The sequence below is a fragment of the Silurus aristotelis genome (genome assembly GCF_946808225.1).
Source record: "Silurus aristotelis genome assembly, chromosome: 11".
NCBI lineage: Eukaryota > Metazoa > Chordata > Actinopteri > Siluriformes > Siluridae > Silurus > Silurus aristotelis.
In genome coordinates, this window is record NC_139584.1 from 29,872,716 (window position 1) to 29,887,715 (window position 15,000).

At 40.9% G+C, this 15,000-nt stretch overlaps 2 protein-coding genes and 1 long non-coding RNA gene across 4 annotated transcripts in view; all 3 read right to left on the reverse strand.

Moving 5' to 3' along the window:
• Positions 1-15,000, reverse strand: part of grk5l (G protein-coupled receptor kinase 5 like) — a 53,430-nt gene that overhangs the window by 35,979 nt on the left and 2,451 nt on the right. The window contains exon 2 of one of the 2 annotated variants that reach the window (XM_083554288.1): positions 9,455-10,440. In XM_083554288.1, the coding sequence (XP_083410414.1) occupies positions 9,455-9,506 (52 nt within the window). In that variant the 5' untranslated portion in view covers positions 9,507-10,440. Of the gene's footprint in view, positions 1-9,454; positions 10,560-15,000 lie in introns of those variants that run through there. The other variant, XM_083554287.1, reaches the window with a different exon arrangement.
• Positions 4,820-7,657, reverse strand: LOC310733252. The gene is made up of 2 exons (XR_014535674.1): positions 5,760-7,657; positions 4,820-5,721 (listed from the first exon to the last, which is right to left on the reverse strand). It is a non-coding gene; the product is annotated as an uncharacterized lncRNA (long non-coding RNA).
• Positions 14,392-15,000, reverse strand: part of lsm1 (LSM1, U6 small nuclear RNA associated) — a gene marked incomplete at its 5' end in the record, with an annotated part of 2,870 nt that continues 2,261 nt past the window's right edge. Inside the window, 2 exons of the mRNA XM_083555155.1 lie at positions 14,392-14,894; positions 14,972-15,000. The exon at positions 14,972-15,000 is cut by the window's right edge and continues 87 nt beyond it. Coding sequence (XP_083411281.1) covers positions 14,724-14,894; positions 14,972-15,000 — 200 coding nt within the window. The remainder of the gene's footprint in view (positions 14,895-14,971) is intronic.

Consider the following 15,000-nt stretch of genomic DNA (forward strand, 5'->3'; position numbering starts at 1 on the left):
AATGTTGTTTAACGATTTTATTTGCACTCTTAATTTTCTTTCAGTTCTACAGACTTTCTAATCTCCAACGAGGAAATCAGTATTTACCTCGGAAATGTGGATAACTTTCTCTGTACAGATAAAATAACACTATAACCATCTTTTTCTTCATTTACTCATTGTTTTAGCCTGTGTTCCTTTCAGCTCTATGATCTATGTAGTTATACATGCAAGCTAAATAACTAGAGGCAGCTCATCAAACCATCTAACAATGTAGTGAAGTAAAAATGAGACAGAATCACCAGTAATCATAAGTAGTAGACACACCAACATTTACTTCAGATGTGTTCACAGATTATTTTGTACAATTATACCGGCTACAAAGTTAAACAAGCGTTCTAAAAAGCTAGCTAAATACATAGCTTCTGGGTATTAAACCAAGTAGTGGCAGCAAAAATGACAATAAACAAGAAACAGGAAATCAGGAAAATCAACATTTACCTCAAAAATGTGGATAAATTCCACTGTACATTTAAAATGTCTATAACTCCATTTGTTATTTGTTTAAAATTCCTTTTTTAACTTTCTTTTTCTTTCCTTTTTTATTTAAACCCTAGCTAAAACAAAAAGCTAGCAGCTGGTTATTGGACAATCTACAGAAATAGTGAGATCGAAAAATGAGACCAAATTATCAGGAATATTAACATTTACCTCAGAAATTAATTCTTAATTTCACTAGCACTAATTTCCACAAGACCCCAACATCAGGGATATCAACATTTACCTCAGATTTCAGCACAAATGACTGATATAAATCTCTGTAAATCTGTAATTACACTTAGCGCTAGCACAGGTGTTACAGGTTAAAATGTAACAGAAATCTGGAATGTTCTGTCACGCCTTGTAACCGACTAAAAAAATCTCATCAGAAGTGTGATTCAGTGGTTTGGAATTTTCTGGGAAAACACACAGGTGCAGGTGTGACGCAACTTTCCACTCGTGAGGGGTTGTTTTTACTAATACCACAGACTCCTCGCAGGTATTTTTCCTGAAAAAGTAAATATGGAGTTATAAATTCCTACACTGTCATTAAACCAGCTGCTAGTTACTGAGCTAGCATGTTAGCAAGCTACTCGAACTACAAAGTCTGAAGAACTTAAGGTACCAGAATACTAGAAATTTGTAATTACTGCAGATTCTTCTTTATTTTTATTTTTCAGATTATTTTCTTTGTATTTTCACATCAAATCAGGGCAATATTCATATATTCATAGTTTTGTGTCTATATTGTACAAACACCAGCTTCTAGCCAGGTTTGCAAGCTATTTCGATTTTTTGCCTGTATGATTGAAAAATAGCACATATGAGGTAAATGTTTATGTTCAGGATAATGTTGTCCCTTATTTATTATTAAATTCTCCAACCAAGACCAGCACCAAAAAACGAGACAAAATTATCCAGAACTTCAACATGGGCTTTAGGTGTACTGGTAAATTACTTAAAACATAAATTATGTAAAAAAAAAATTTTTTTATCCTTTAATTTTGCATTCTGTGCAGCCGGTTAGCTCGCTAACTAGCTACCTCAATAAACTAGCTGGAGGCGATTTTGAGACTCTGAAGATTTTGTGACTGAAGAGTTAGCATCTCTGACTTTTTGCTAACTAGCTCGTTTATCCAACCGTCTAGCCCTGACTAGCATCTACTGATTATCTTGCTAATTACCTAGCTAAATACCTAGCATCTGGTTAGCAAACAAACTAATAAAGTTAAAAACGAGAGGAACTTATGTGGAACATCAAGATCATCCTGAGATATGCTATCGTATAGTTGAATTTTCGTATTGTAACATTTTTAGCTGTTAAAAAGTTCTTAAATAATTGCGATATCCAAAGTGAAATAGATGACAGCAGCCAGTGCTCGCATCGGCGGCCAAACGTTTCTCCAGGTGGGGGAGTAATGGGCAAAGCTGATGAGCTCTTTATTTGGTTTGGAGCCGCCGCGGCGCAGGGCCGAGTCCTCGAGTGATTTCGGAAGCGTGGCTTCGGCCGTGTAAACACACAGCGTAGCTTGTAAACTGTGCTCTTCCTGTTATACACTGAGCAACGGACATTTGGAACGAAGAGGCTGCGTGTGCCTCATTTTCAGTTTAAAAAGGCAGCGCGATCAACAAACTGATGAATAATACACACGCACACACAAGTTTGCTGACACAAACCATGTGAATGAAGCATCAAGCTGCAGACAAGCTGTCGGTGCAGTCAACCACACACACACACACACACACACACACACACACACAAAGAATGCAACACAAACTGTCTCTAAACTGGGCCCAAAACACACAAACACAAACTTCAATAATAATTCAACATTATTAGCACAATACTATTTGCTAATGCTAATGCCTACATGCTAACTATGGAAAGAAATTATTTGGCCAAAAACAAATAGAAAAATGTAACATTTTCAGTTATGACAAAACACCAAACAGTTTATCTGAAAATCAGCTCTTCATATTCTACAAACTAGCCAAAGTGAAACTGGCTTGCTAACTAGCATGCTAATTCGCTAGCAGCCATTTATTTAACAATAGACAGACACAGTCAGCGTGAAAGTGAGACTGAAAATACGTAAAAACACACAAAAAAAAATCTTGATGCGTTGGTAAAGTTCTGGTAAAGATGTCTGAAATATAAAGATGTAAAAAGTGCTGAATCAGTGGTTTATAACATGGAAAGTCTAGACTTTAATTTTTCACCTTTCTGTCTGAGTTTGAGATTTTTTGGGATGGATGCGATGGCAATCTATGTGATATTTTGTAGGTAGCAAGTGCAGCTGACGCATTAGAACTTCTGTGTGGTAGCCATGGCAACTAAAGACCTAGCTATACTAAGCACTGGTTGCTGTTTTCCAATAATTTATAAGTTGTATGATGAGAGTGAATGCTAGCTTGAGATTGTAAAGCTTGAGATTGTATTAATGCTAGCTTGAGATTGAAATGCTAAATCTGCTAGCAAACTTACAAATGAGGAGTGTGTGAACTTGCTCCATTACCTCAGGGTTTGATTGGAAGATTCATAAAAAAAATTGCTGCTCCTTACAATTTATTTTATCATTCGAAATGTCAAAATATCACTTTAATTTTTGATGTGCAGCCTGAAATAACATAAAAGAAGAAAAAGCTAGTGGCGTTTAGCTACGGTTGTATTTGGTAGCTATGGCTACCACATAAACATAAGTTTTTTGTTTTGTTTTTTTTATAGCTAGGTATATTTTTCCAATGAGGAAACACAGGAGGACCGAGTTGAATATACAGCACGGTCTCTGGCATGAGCCCATCAGAACCTCATCAGGTTCGTTCAGCATTCCAGGGAAGTTAAAAGAAAGAAAAACAACTGGACCCCAGCCATTCCTCAATGAGTTTAAAGACTCGACCCACAGAATTCTCCAGCTACGGCTAAACGTTAGCGTCCTGCTCCGGGCCTCTGTATGTATAAAGCATCTGTCAGACCCTGCCAGTTTATGCTAAACTCTGAGCTAATGAGCAACGACAAAGAACAACCAGAACTGAATGTGTAGAGCCGTGTCTGGCACCCAGGAGGATTCTGGGAAGTGAATGAGTAGTGTGAGGGTGGTGGAAGCTGCATCTGAGGTTCTCGCTGACCTTTAGATCAGGTTCCATTCAAAACGTTTAGGAACAAACAGGGTTGCCAACTTTCAGGAAACCTTCCATGGGAATTTCATCTGGGGAATTTTGGAAATATTCCAAGTTGGAAACAGGATTTTATGGGAATTCATGGTAAATAAATCACAAAATTTGGAGATATTATTGTATCATATACAAACATAAATATAATGATTTGTTGTACAACTGTTGTATAATCGCTTTAAAGGAAGTTTTATGTAATATTTTTGTAGTATTTCTGTAATTAACGTGAAAAGTTCCCAAGACGGACATTTTTTGACATTATTTTGTGTGCAAGATTCAAGAAATGTGTGTTATATTATGAAGGAATGCGCAGTGCATGTAAAGTGCATGTGATTGACGAATGTGCAGCACAGAAATTCAACTGAAACCAAAATTATCCTGCATGATTTCTTCCAACTACATTAAAGTTCCCTGCTACAGGCTAAACTGCAATTTTGTAAATTCCCGGTTTATTCCGGTAATTCCCATGGAAATTTCCAATCTTGAACATTTCATTCTTGAAATTCAGAGTATTGTAACGAGCGCTTGGGTTTCTCCTGCAGCCACAGTTTTTTTGGAACGCTCAGCCGTGTGAGCATGTTTGTCCAAAACATTCCTTTAAAATGCGGTAAGAAGTTCAGTAACTGCGTTAAAGATAATTTCAGTGTAGCACTAAACGAAACACGGCTTACTTTCCTTCGCAGCAGCCAAAACCCTGTGTGTTTTTAAACCTTAAAAGCAGTTCAGTGCCGTTTCCCAACATCAATCTTTTCAAAAAGAAGAAAGGAACACAGAATGCTAAGTGCTGGCGTCCACAGCCTGTCGTTCCTCCTCCAATTCCTCCGCCGATTACTTCTCCTTCCTTCCTTCGTTCCAGACAGGAAGACTGATGTGATTCTGGCTCGGCCAACTTTTTTTTTCCCACTGCTCCTTGGAATCTGTTTCCCACGACTACAAGTGCGTAAAAATGAAGCACAGACTCGCACGGACCTCCTCCGAACGCATCCCAACTTTCTCCATCCGCTTTCTTTCTTTATTTACATCTTCATTTATGTCTATAGTTGCATGATGTATTATAATCTCCTAGAAATCTCCAGTCTCAGGCTTTACAGAAAACTAAATTCTACCTCAAAATTTAACCAGCAAGATCTTTTTACATTTTTAGACCTGACTGGTCAGAAGTCACCTACAGGGTGATAAACCAGGTGTAGATGTGGACGTGAAGAATGATCACTTCCCAGCATTAAGGCGTTAAAGCTCTTATTGTTGTTTGCAGAACAAAACTGACAAAATGGTTCACAATTACGCTTCATTTCTGTTGTGCACTTTTATACACGTCTCGTTACATCTACATTTCTGCTGCTCCGAATCACACGCACAGAGATAAAGTAGTGCCAGAAGATTAGATTTATTTCCATGAGATTGAAAGATGGAGCCTGTGCTGCGTCTCTACTAATAATGAAGCTGGTGGAGTTTAGCTCCTGCTGCTGTTTCTCATTTAAACCTTTGGACCTCCAGTTCGTCAAATAGTTCTTGAGCCGTTTATTTAAAAAACAATTCTCGTATCCACCATAGATGTTCCACCACATGCAAAATCCCCAGTGAGGTCATTAGGAAACGTGTACAATCGCTGTCTTACTCTGGATGGAACTGCAACTGGAGGTAACTATGGTTACAGGTGATCATAAACATTTCATTTAGATTCAACTGACAAATGCAAACAACCTGCGTGTTCAACGCTCTGAACTCACACCTGAACCTCCAGCCAATCACAATCCACTGTTCACACCTGAACTTCTTCAGCCAATCACAATCCACTATTCACAGCTTAACTCCTTCAGCCAATCACAATCCACTGTTCACACCTGAACTTCTTCAGCCAATCACAATCCACTATTCACAGCTGAACTCCTTCAGCCAATCACAATCCACTATTCACACCTGATCTCCTTCCAGCCAATCACAATCCACTATTCACACCTGAACCTCTAGCCAATCGCAATCCACTATTCACACCTGAACTTCCAGCCAATTACAATCCGCTATTCACACCTGAACTCCTTCAGCCAATCACAATCCACTATTCACACCTGAACTTCCAGCCACATCTCATGAAACGTACCATGTGTCATGTTTTATTCGTTACTCATTTCTTACTCCATTTATTTGAAAAAGTGAAATCCCGCATCAGAAGAATGTTTATTCTTGATCTTCTCGTCTTTATTATATCCTGCTAGAACAATGCTGGAAATCCTGCTTTAATACATAAACTTTTTAATGAGGTTAAAAAATCTTAACCAAAAACACAGGAAATGACCAAATCAACAGGAAGCCATGAAGAATCAGATACAGCCTGAAGATTCTTTTCACCACATCATCCTCGACGAGGCTGGTATTTATACTACGAACATCAGCACGTTCTGATAGAGAGATCTGATAGGACGTGAACACGTACACAAAACCAGCGCAACCTTGTAGACCTCGCTGACCTCAAAACATCAGCGCTCGCTGTTTATCGTGTACATAGACTGCGTACGGACAAAAGTTTGTGGACACCTGAGCATAAGATTCCACGTTTAATCCTCAGTTGCTGTTATATTGAGCTCCACTTTTCTGGGAAGATATTCCACTAGATTTTGTGCAAATTTGTGCTCCTTCATCCACAAGGGTGTTAGTCGAGTCCAGTACTGATGTAGGTGAGAAGGTGAGGAGGCCTGGGGTGCAGTCGGTATTCATTCATTCATGGAGATGTTCTGGCTTTGTGGGCAGGGGCATTGTCATGCTGGAACAGGTTTGGATCTCCTAGTTCAAGTGAAAGGAACCTTTCATCCAAAGATGTTTAATACCACTGCGTGCCTCCAACTTTGTGGTCACAGTTTTGAAAAGAAATGCATATGAATGGAAAAGTCAGGTGTCCATATATATTACACACTATTTATTACACTAACACTATAAAACTATTACAGCAACCTAGCATGCTAACTTATAAACCTGGTCTACAGCAGAAGATATAACCGTATCATAACACTATAACACGTCAAACATCACACGAGCAGCGCAGCGTTTTTTACATCCAACCAGATTAGCATGCTAATACAAAATAGTAACAAAAAGCTTCAAGACTTTGTAACACACCAACAGATTGCAGCACGAGGCTGCACGCACAGTCACAGAGAGCACCGACCTTCAACAAGTCAGTGTGCTATAATACATTTTGAAGAAAAGCTAGACATGGTGAGGAGGTCTGCCAACCTTGAAGCTAGATAGCGTGTCTCAGCCAGGGAAAGGGTTTGTTCTCCACTTCCAGACCAGTGAATACGAGCGGTACCACTGGATTACAGCCTCTGGGGGGCGCTGCAGATTATGAGTCTGCATCTCTGGTGAGTAGGTTGTGTTTTATTTAGATTTTAATGTCATGTTATTAGACAAATATTGATTGAGAACTGCTCCAGATGTTGTAGGTGCACAGTTGTGGTTGTAGTGTAGAGGTTTGAAGTCTTAACTGGGTTTCTTTCTTTAGTAAAATGGTTTTCACCTCTATACGCCACGTGTTGTCATATTGTGGTTTTGTATTGTATTGATGGTTTCTATAATTGCGATGTGATATTGGTGGTATTAAGAGGTGGATTAAGTCGGGTACGTCCTCACTGAAGGCCCAGGAACCAAATGTATGGCCCACCACTGTCAGAAGCTGTGCAACTGGTGCTGTTCTGACCATGTGCATTACCACGTGTGCGATTGTGACCACGTGTGCACCCTGTCACGAGCTTTTCTAACACGTAAGTTTCTTTCTCGAAACAACATGTTCTCACTTCCGCACCCACCCAACTCTGGCTCCAAATTTGGCTCCTGTGGACTTCGCCCTCTTCCCTAAGATGAAGATCCACCATTCTAGAAGAACACTGAGAGGCTGTATTGCTGTGCAATGAGACTATTATGAAGGTGATCGTGTGGAAACAGAGAGAAATAAAGCACTTTCTTGTAAGCAGAGCGAATCTCCAAACTTTGAAACCACCACTTGTATATATATATATATATATTATATCGTCTCTATATCTCTGTTCCTCACTGTGAAACATCAGCCTACTTCTCTTTCTTTTTCTCACAAGGTAACGCTAACACGCCATATAACCAATCCAGCGTCGCCACGCTGCATCACTTACAATCACATTTCAGTACATTTTACACGTAAACAACCGTGAGAAGAGTTTTACATCCTAGCATGCTAATACGCTAAACTGGTCAACAACAAAACACCTGAAATCACAAACAACCAACATGTTTATGTTTTTAACTGGAATTTTTTTACTCCATTCACACACACCAGTTAAACCCCCTACAATTAGCTAATATGCTAAGATGCAAACCGGATCTGTAATAATCGTTCATTTGATTAGCATGCTAACATGTAAACCCGATTTATGACTGAACACTTGAAGTGATAACCAACAGAAGTGTAGAAGATATTACCACTCCCCACAAAGCCCTGTTTATCATGCTAATATATAAAGCCGGTCTGTAATGCTAGCACATTTCTTATTTCCAACCGACTTAGCATGCTAACACATTACAGCAAAACGTCAGCCCTGTCTTTTTTTAATTAGTTTCTGTCATTTTTTTCCGTTAAAACCACCTTACAGGAAGTCCTCTGTCTACTAACGTTTAAGGTTTTTTTGACATCTAACACGATTAGCGTGCTAACACGTTACCAACTTTCGTTCTAACGCTGTACCTTGTAGGCCTCACATTAAAACGTCAGGGTTCTGCTTAACTGCTATTTATGTTCTTATTTTTAGTTGTTACGCTTAAGATGTCTAACGTCCATCTAGCGCTCTGAAACGTGTTTAACGTGTCAATGTTATTCTGTTCTTATCAATCACTGTGGCATCAGCCAATCAGATCAGACAAGCGTGCTAACATGTCTCCACAACGCCTTAGCGTTTTAACATTCACACGGGCACGTGTGAAACGTGTGAAACGTGTAAAGGTATATACTCTCTCCGTTGCTGCTCGTTGATGGCATGATGTGAAGTTGTGGTTATTGTGGCTTTAGTGATGGTCTTCATGACATGAGTGAGTACAGTGAAAACACAGCACGCGCACACACACACACACACACACACACACACACACACACACACACACACAGGAGGCCATGTTATGTTAAGTAATGTAATGTAATGAGGTTGTGGGAATGTGTGAGGAAGTGAAGTAAAGGTAGCGGCGTGCAGCTGCCATTTGTGTAACACACTCACATAGAAAATGAACCGCACACACACACACACACACACACACACACACACACACTTATACAGATACACACATAATGTATATAGCTTATATGCTCAAATTTGTTTGTGCTCCTCTGTATGTGTGTGTGTGTGTGTGTGCGCGTGGGTATGTTAAACACGCCTCACGTTAAATACGTTTGAGGTTAATGCTCACGCGCGCGGTAACACCCCCCTTTAGGTGTTTCATGTATTTCTTTGGAGTGTTACAGTGTATCCGAGACACGCGGCCGCCTCCTTTCATGTCTTTTATCTTACTTTAACGCTACATCATCATTATCATTAACATCATCCCGTGTGTGTGTGTGTGTGTGTGTGTGTGTGTGTGTGTGTGTGTGGTGACATGACTAAAGCAAACCCGACAACACCAACAACCACACATATACAGCTCCATTAACATCCAAACAATCGCGCGCGCGCGTGTGTGTGTGTGTGTGTGTGTGTGTGTGTGTGTGTTGGGGGGGGTTGCACAAAAGATCCATAATGTCTCAACTTACCCTCTCTGGCTTTAAGGAGCACCGTGTTAGCAACGATGTTCTCTAGCTCCATCAAAAGAAGAAAAAAAACACCACCACCACCACCACAAAAAAAGCGCGCACGCACACACACACACACACACACACACACACACACACACACAATCCGACTCCGGTCTGATGGTCGCCCAGTCCGAGTCAAGCAGAAGATGCTTTGAAAAAATGATGTCCAGGTTTATATTTTCTTTCTTTTTTCTTTTTTTTTTTCTCCTTTTTGGAATTTTATATAAAGAAAGAAGGAGAGAAAGAAGAGAAGAAGAGGCTCCTCCCCAGGCCCAGAATTTATGTCTTTTTCTTCAATTCGGCACAACAAAACACACACACACACACACACACACACACACACACAAGAAAGAAAGAAAGAAAATGAGGCGGAATTAAAGTCTAAATCCTGTCCATTTCACGCTCGTGCACAGTCCGGTCCGCCGCGCGCGCTGTGTGTTGTACATTAGTGTGTGTGTGTTTCTCGGGCTCCATAAAACAATCTTCATCACCGTCAGAAAAAAATCCAAAAAAAAAAAGGTGGCCCATTCAAATGGTAGTCTTAAGAGCAGGCCGAGGGGTTTACATCCTCCTCCGATGAAGATAATGAAGATGATGAAGAAGATGAAGGTGATAGTGGTGGTGGTAGTGATGGTGGTGGTGATGATGATGATGATGATGCATGGCAGAAAAAAGGAGACGAACAAGAAGAAGAGGAGGAGGTAGCAGGACAGGAGGTGGTGGAGGAGGAGGAGGAAGAAGAGAAGGTGGATAAAGGAAGGTTGATCCCAGATCCTCACTGGTTCCTCACTCCGCTCCTGGTCTCCAGGCTGATCGAGTCTTTCTGCTTTCACTTTGCCATCGTTTTTTTTCCCAGCCAGAGTCGCTTCCCTCGTTCACACACACACACACACACACACACACACACACACACACACACACACACACCGGCTTTCGAACACACACTCACACGCTCTCACACACACACACACACGCGCGCGCACACACACTGCCACCTATGGCAGCCAGATCCAGCAGATAAATGGCATATGGAGCTGCTCAGAGGTTGCCATGTTCTTTTGCAGTGCCTGCCCGGGTTGCCAATTATTTCTTCTAAAATTAAGCAAATCAAACAAGGAGGGTTACACAATTTCTTTAAACTACATCGAAATATCTTTCCGTTAAACACCAAAGAATTCTGATGAGGTCCCCCTGTAGTGCGTGTGAAATGAGGTGAAACAGAAATACACGCGTGTTCACGCAACGCACGTGAAGCAGCACAATAAGATCAGTCTCAGGTTGAACCATGAAGATGGATTTGGACTGTAATTAATATAAACAATCTGATATAATGACTCAGGACTGAAATCTCAAAGAACAGTTTTACTCTCGAGGCTCCATCAGTGATCAGGTGAAGTCCTCAATGATGGAACTGTGGTGAAAAGACCTCTTCGCTTCTCATTCTGGTTCTTCTTAAGGTTTCTCAAGGAGCCTAATACTCACAAACTTATGGTGACAAATTTATGACAATAAAATGAAAATAAGTAATTTCTGCTGTGGGACACGGTATTTTGTTAAAATCGTATACAAATAACATCGAACTGAACAAACACAGTGTTCGTGATCGCGCCAGAAATATACAGAACGATGTAATGGTGAAGTTCAAGTTTATTTCTATTGCGCTTTTCACAATGGACAGTGTCTCAAAACAGCTTTACAGAACAAATCATTAATGATGTGTGTTTATTCCTGATGATGAAGACTGGGGCGACTGTGGTGGAGGAAAACTCCCTGAGATGTTTTGAGGAAGAAACCTTGAGAGAAACCAGACTCAAGTCGTGTCGTTTATGTTTTGAAGAACCCAAACTGAACCTGACAAAGCGTTGACACTGGAGACTCCTTACTCTAAAGGTCACATAAACATCTAACAACAACAAAAAATGGCACCACATCGTTTTTAATATTCGTCATGGGTAAACGCCGAGTGTCCGGATTCAGTGAACAATCTGTTACTATGGAAACGCTAATGCATCTATACAAGAGAATTATTGATATAATGTAACATTTCGATTAAATCTCTTCCTGTCCAATCAGATTCGAGAATTTATGAGTTACAGACACGTGTTCTCCACTCACGTGCCGATTTTCAGGCCACTGCTGTGAAGAAGGCGTAGTTTCAATCTGGCAACCCGAGTGTCTCCCTCCCTGGACTGGAGGAAAAGGCGTGTCCCAGTGCAGCTGTGACGCAGGACGAGGAAACATGCCTCTGCCTCAGGACATCTGATATGTGCACTACATTCATAACTCTCTCTCTCTCTCTCTCTCTCTCTCTCTCTCTCTCTCTCCCCCTCTCGCTCCCTCTCCATCTCCCCCCCCCCCCCCCCCCCTCTCTCTCTCTCTCTCTCTCTCTCTCTCTCTCGGGGCCCCTGGTCTCCTCCAGCCTCCATTACATTCAGCACTCAAGGAACCTTCCAGAACTTCCTGGACAACAGTATAGAACCATGAACCAGAACCCAGAACCGGTGCAGATTCCTGCCTTTAAACAGAAACCTTTCTTTCAAAAGCTCACGTGGGTCAGAAACCGTTACAGAAACCACACCTTCTACTAATTCCTACAGTGAGATATTTAATCAAAAACAACATTAACACCACCAACAACATTACCACTACGATCACCACCACCAACACCACCATTACCACCACTACCATCACAACCATCACCAACAACACTACCACCACTACCACCACTTCCATCACCACCACCACTACCATCACAACCATCACCAACAACAACACTACCACCACTACCATCACCACCACCAACACCACCATTACCACCACTACCATCACCAACAACAACACCACCATCACCACCACCACTACCATCACCACCACAACTACCATCACAACCATCACCACCAACAACACTACCACCACTACCATCACCACCACCAACACCACCATTACCACCACTACCATCACAACCATCACCAACAACAACACTACCACCACTACCATCACCACCACCAACACCACCATTACCACCACTACCATCACCAACAACAACACCACCATCACCACCACCACTACCATCACCACCACAACTACCATCACAACCATCACCACCAACAACACTACCACCACTACCATCACCACCACCAACACCACCATTACCACCACTACCATCACAACCATCACCAACAACAACACTACCACCACTACCATCACCACCACCAACACCACCATTACCACCACTACCATCACAAACAACAACACTAACACCACTACCATCACCACCACCAACAACAACAACAACACTACCACCATCACCACCATCACTGAACTGGGATCTGTTTCAGTTCATTTTATTAAAATTGAAAATTAAAATTAAAATGTACAAAAATATTATGCAATTAATGCATAAAAAACAATAAATAATAAACACATCATAAAATCCACATTTATTTACTGAATATTATAAAAAAAATGGATGAAACCTGAAAATAAAACCACAAGTAGAAAATTTTATTACATTTGTTCTCAGTATTTGTCACAAAATGTCCATCAGATCAGTGAGAACATGAACTCCACACCGTGGCCTCGGCTTTTTCACTACTATATTTTCATTTCACTTCTTGAATTATAGAAATCTAAACGCTGGGATCCTGGAATCCACCTCGCTGATCCTTTCACTCTTTCCATTTCAGGTTTCTGTTTACATTTCTCCGTACTGCTCTGCTGCTGGAACTGGACGTGTGTCTAAAGGTCAGCTTCTTCCTCGGAGAGGGTTTACGGGGCAATGTGCATTCACGTGCGTTACAAACTCTCGGAAATGAATACAACGAAAACAAAAACAAGTTTCAGATATTTACAACAAACAAAAAAAATGTGACACTGTAAACTGTTAAAAAAATAAATAAAAAAAAGGTAGAATGCAACTAAACTGTATTCAAATATCAAATGTTGAAAATACACAATTATTTTGAAAAAATTAGGGATTTCTTTAATTTAATAGCGGAAACACGGCCCAAAACGTGACAGGGTCACGTTTCTCCTGTGCAGCATCAACACTCTTTTATTACCAAAAACACGGCATATATCTGGGAAATTAAAAGACCAGTTTTGACAGAGGAATGTTGTGTTGAATACAGACTTCTAGCTGCTCAGCGGTCCTGGGTATTCTTTGTCATATTTTACATTTCATGATACACAAATGTATTTATTTGGTGAAAGATCTGGACTGCAGGCAGGCCGAGTCAGTAATGTTGCTGCACGTAGAAATATATATAAATTATATTTAGATCATATTTTTAATATGTAAACACAAACTTATCCAACAGAAATGATGTGATTTCTAACACGATAATATTTGTTTTTGATGACGGAAGTGCTGTGAATGACAGGAAAGCTTGTGTTTGGCGGCGCCGTGTGACAGAGAAAGGAATTACATCCTGAGTGCTCACGTAGATCAAGTTACTTTATAAAATCAGAGCACGTGTCAACAATATATACTCCCTGACCTTTATTTCAAAGACTTCTGTTTTTTAATCGTAGCCACGCCCCCTGAGCACGAATTAGAGCTGTGATTCCGAATGTATACAGACGCACTTATCACGTGTGAATATGTTTCCCCCCAACATCATACAAGCCATACACGTGTGGTGTGTGGCCCCCTAACACACCGTCCTGAGTTTTTCAGAAGAGCTTCAGCAAGTCCTTTTTTTCAGATTTGCAACAAAAATCAGCCCCGTCGTAGAAAATCGGCAGCGGAAACTGAACACGTGAGACTGCGCGTGTGATGGTTTCAGAGAGAAAAGCCATTGATTTTAAACCACGTGACTGATGTATAAAAAAAATCTGAATAAGAAATAAAAAATAAAAAAACCAAAACAAATGAATCAGAGCCAGACGTCTGGTGCGTACAAAACCGATTTAATCCAACACAAATCTCTCTGTTGTACAGGGTGATTTTATTCAACAACACAAACACACACAGAAAAACCCACACTGAGTTTACTTTATTCTGTAGAAACTAAAAGCCACGGAGCAGAAACGCTTCCGTGTTCGTTTGTTTTTTGGTCCATCACCCATTTCCTGCTTCCATAAAAAAGGAAAATAAAGATGGAGGACGGTTTACAGTGGAATTCGAGCAGCTGCTTTAATAAAAATAAAAAGAAAGAAAAAAAGGTCACGTGTTTTTCGGTGATATTTTGCATTGTACACAATCGCTCATATTTAAAAAGAGCGTTCAGAAATCGTCGAGCGTGTCGGTTTTGGGGAGGGATAACCCTCGCTCCTTCACCGCCTGCAGCTTCAGACGCTCAGACTCCTGCTTGGCCTGCTGCTCCACCCGCTGCTCCTCCAGGATCTCCTCGATGGAGACTCGCTGCAGGATCTGATCGCAGTCTTTATCCAGATCCTGTGTGAAAGCGACACGTTCGGGTTCAGATCGGATCGGAATCCGACGAGAAACACGTGACCTGTGCTGTTACTCACCACTTCTCCCAGCAGCACCACGTTCTCTC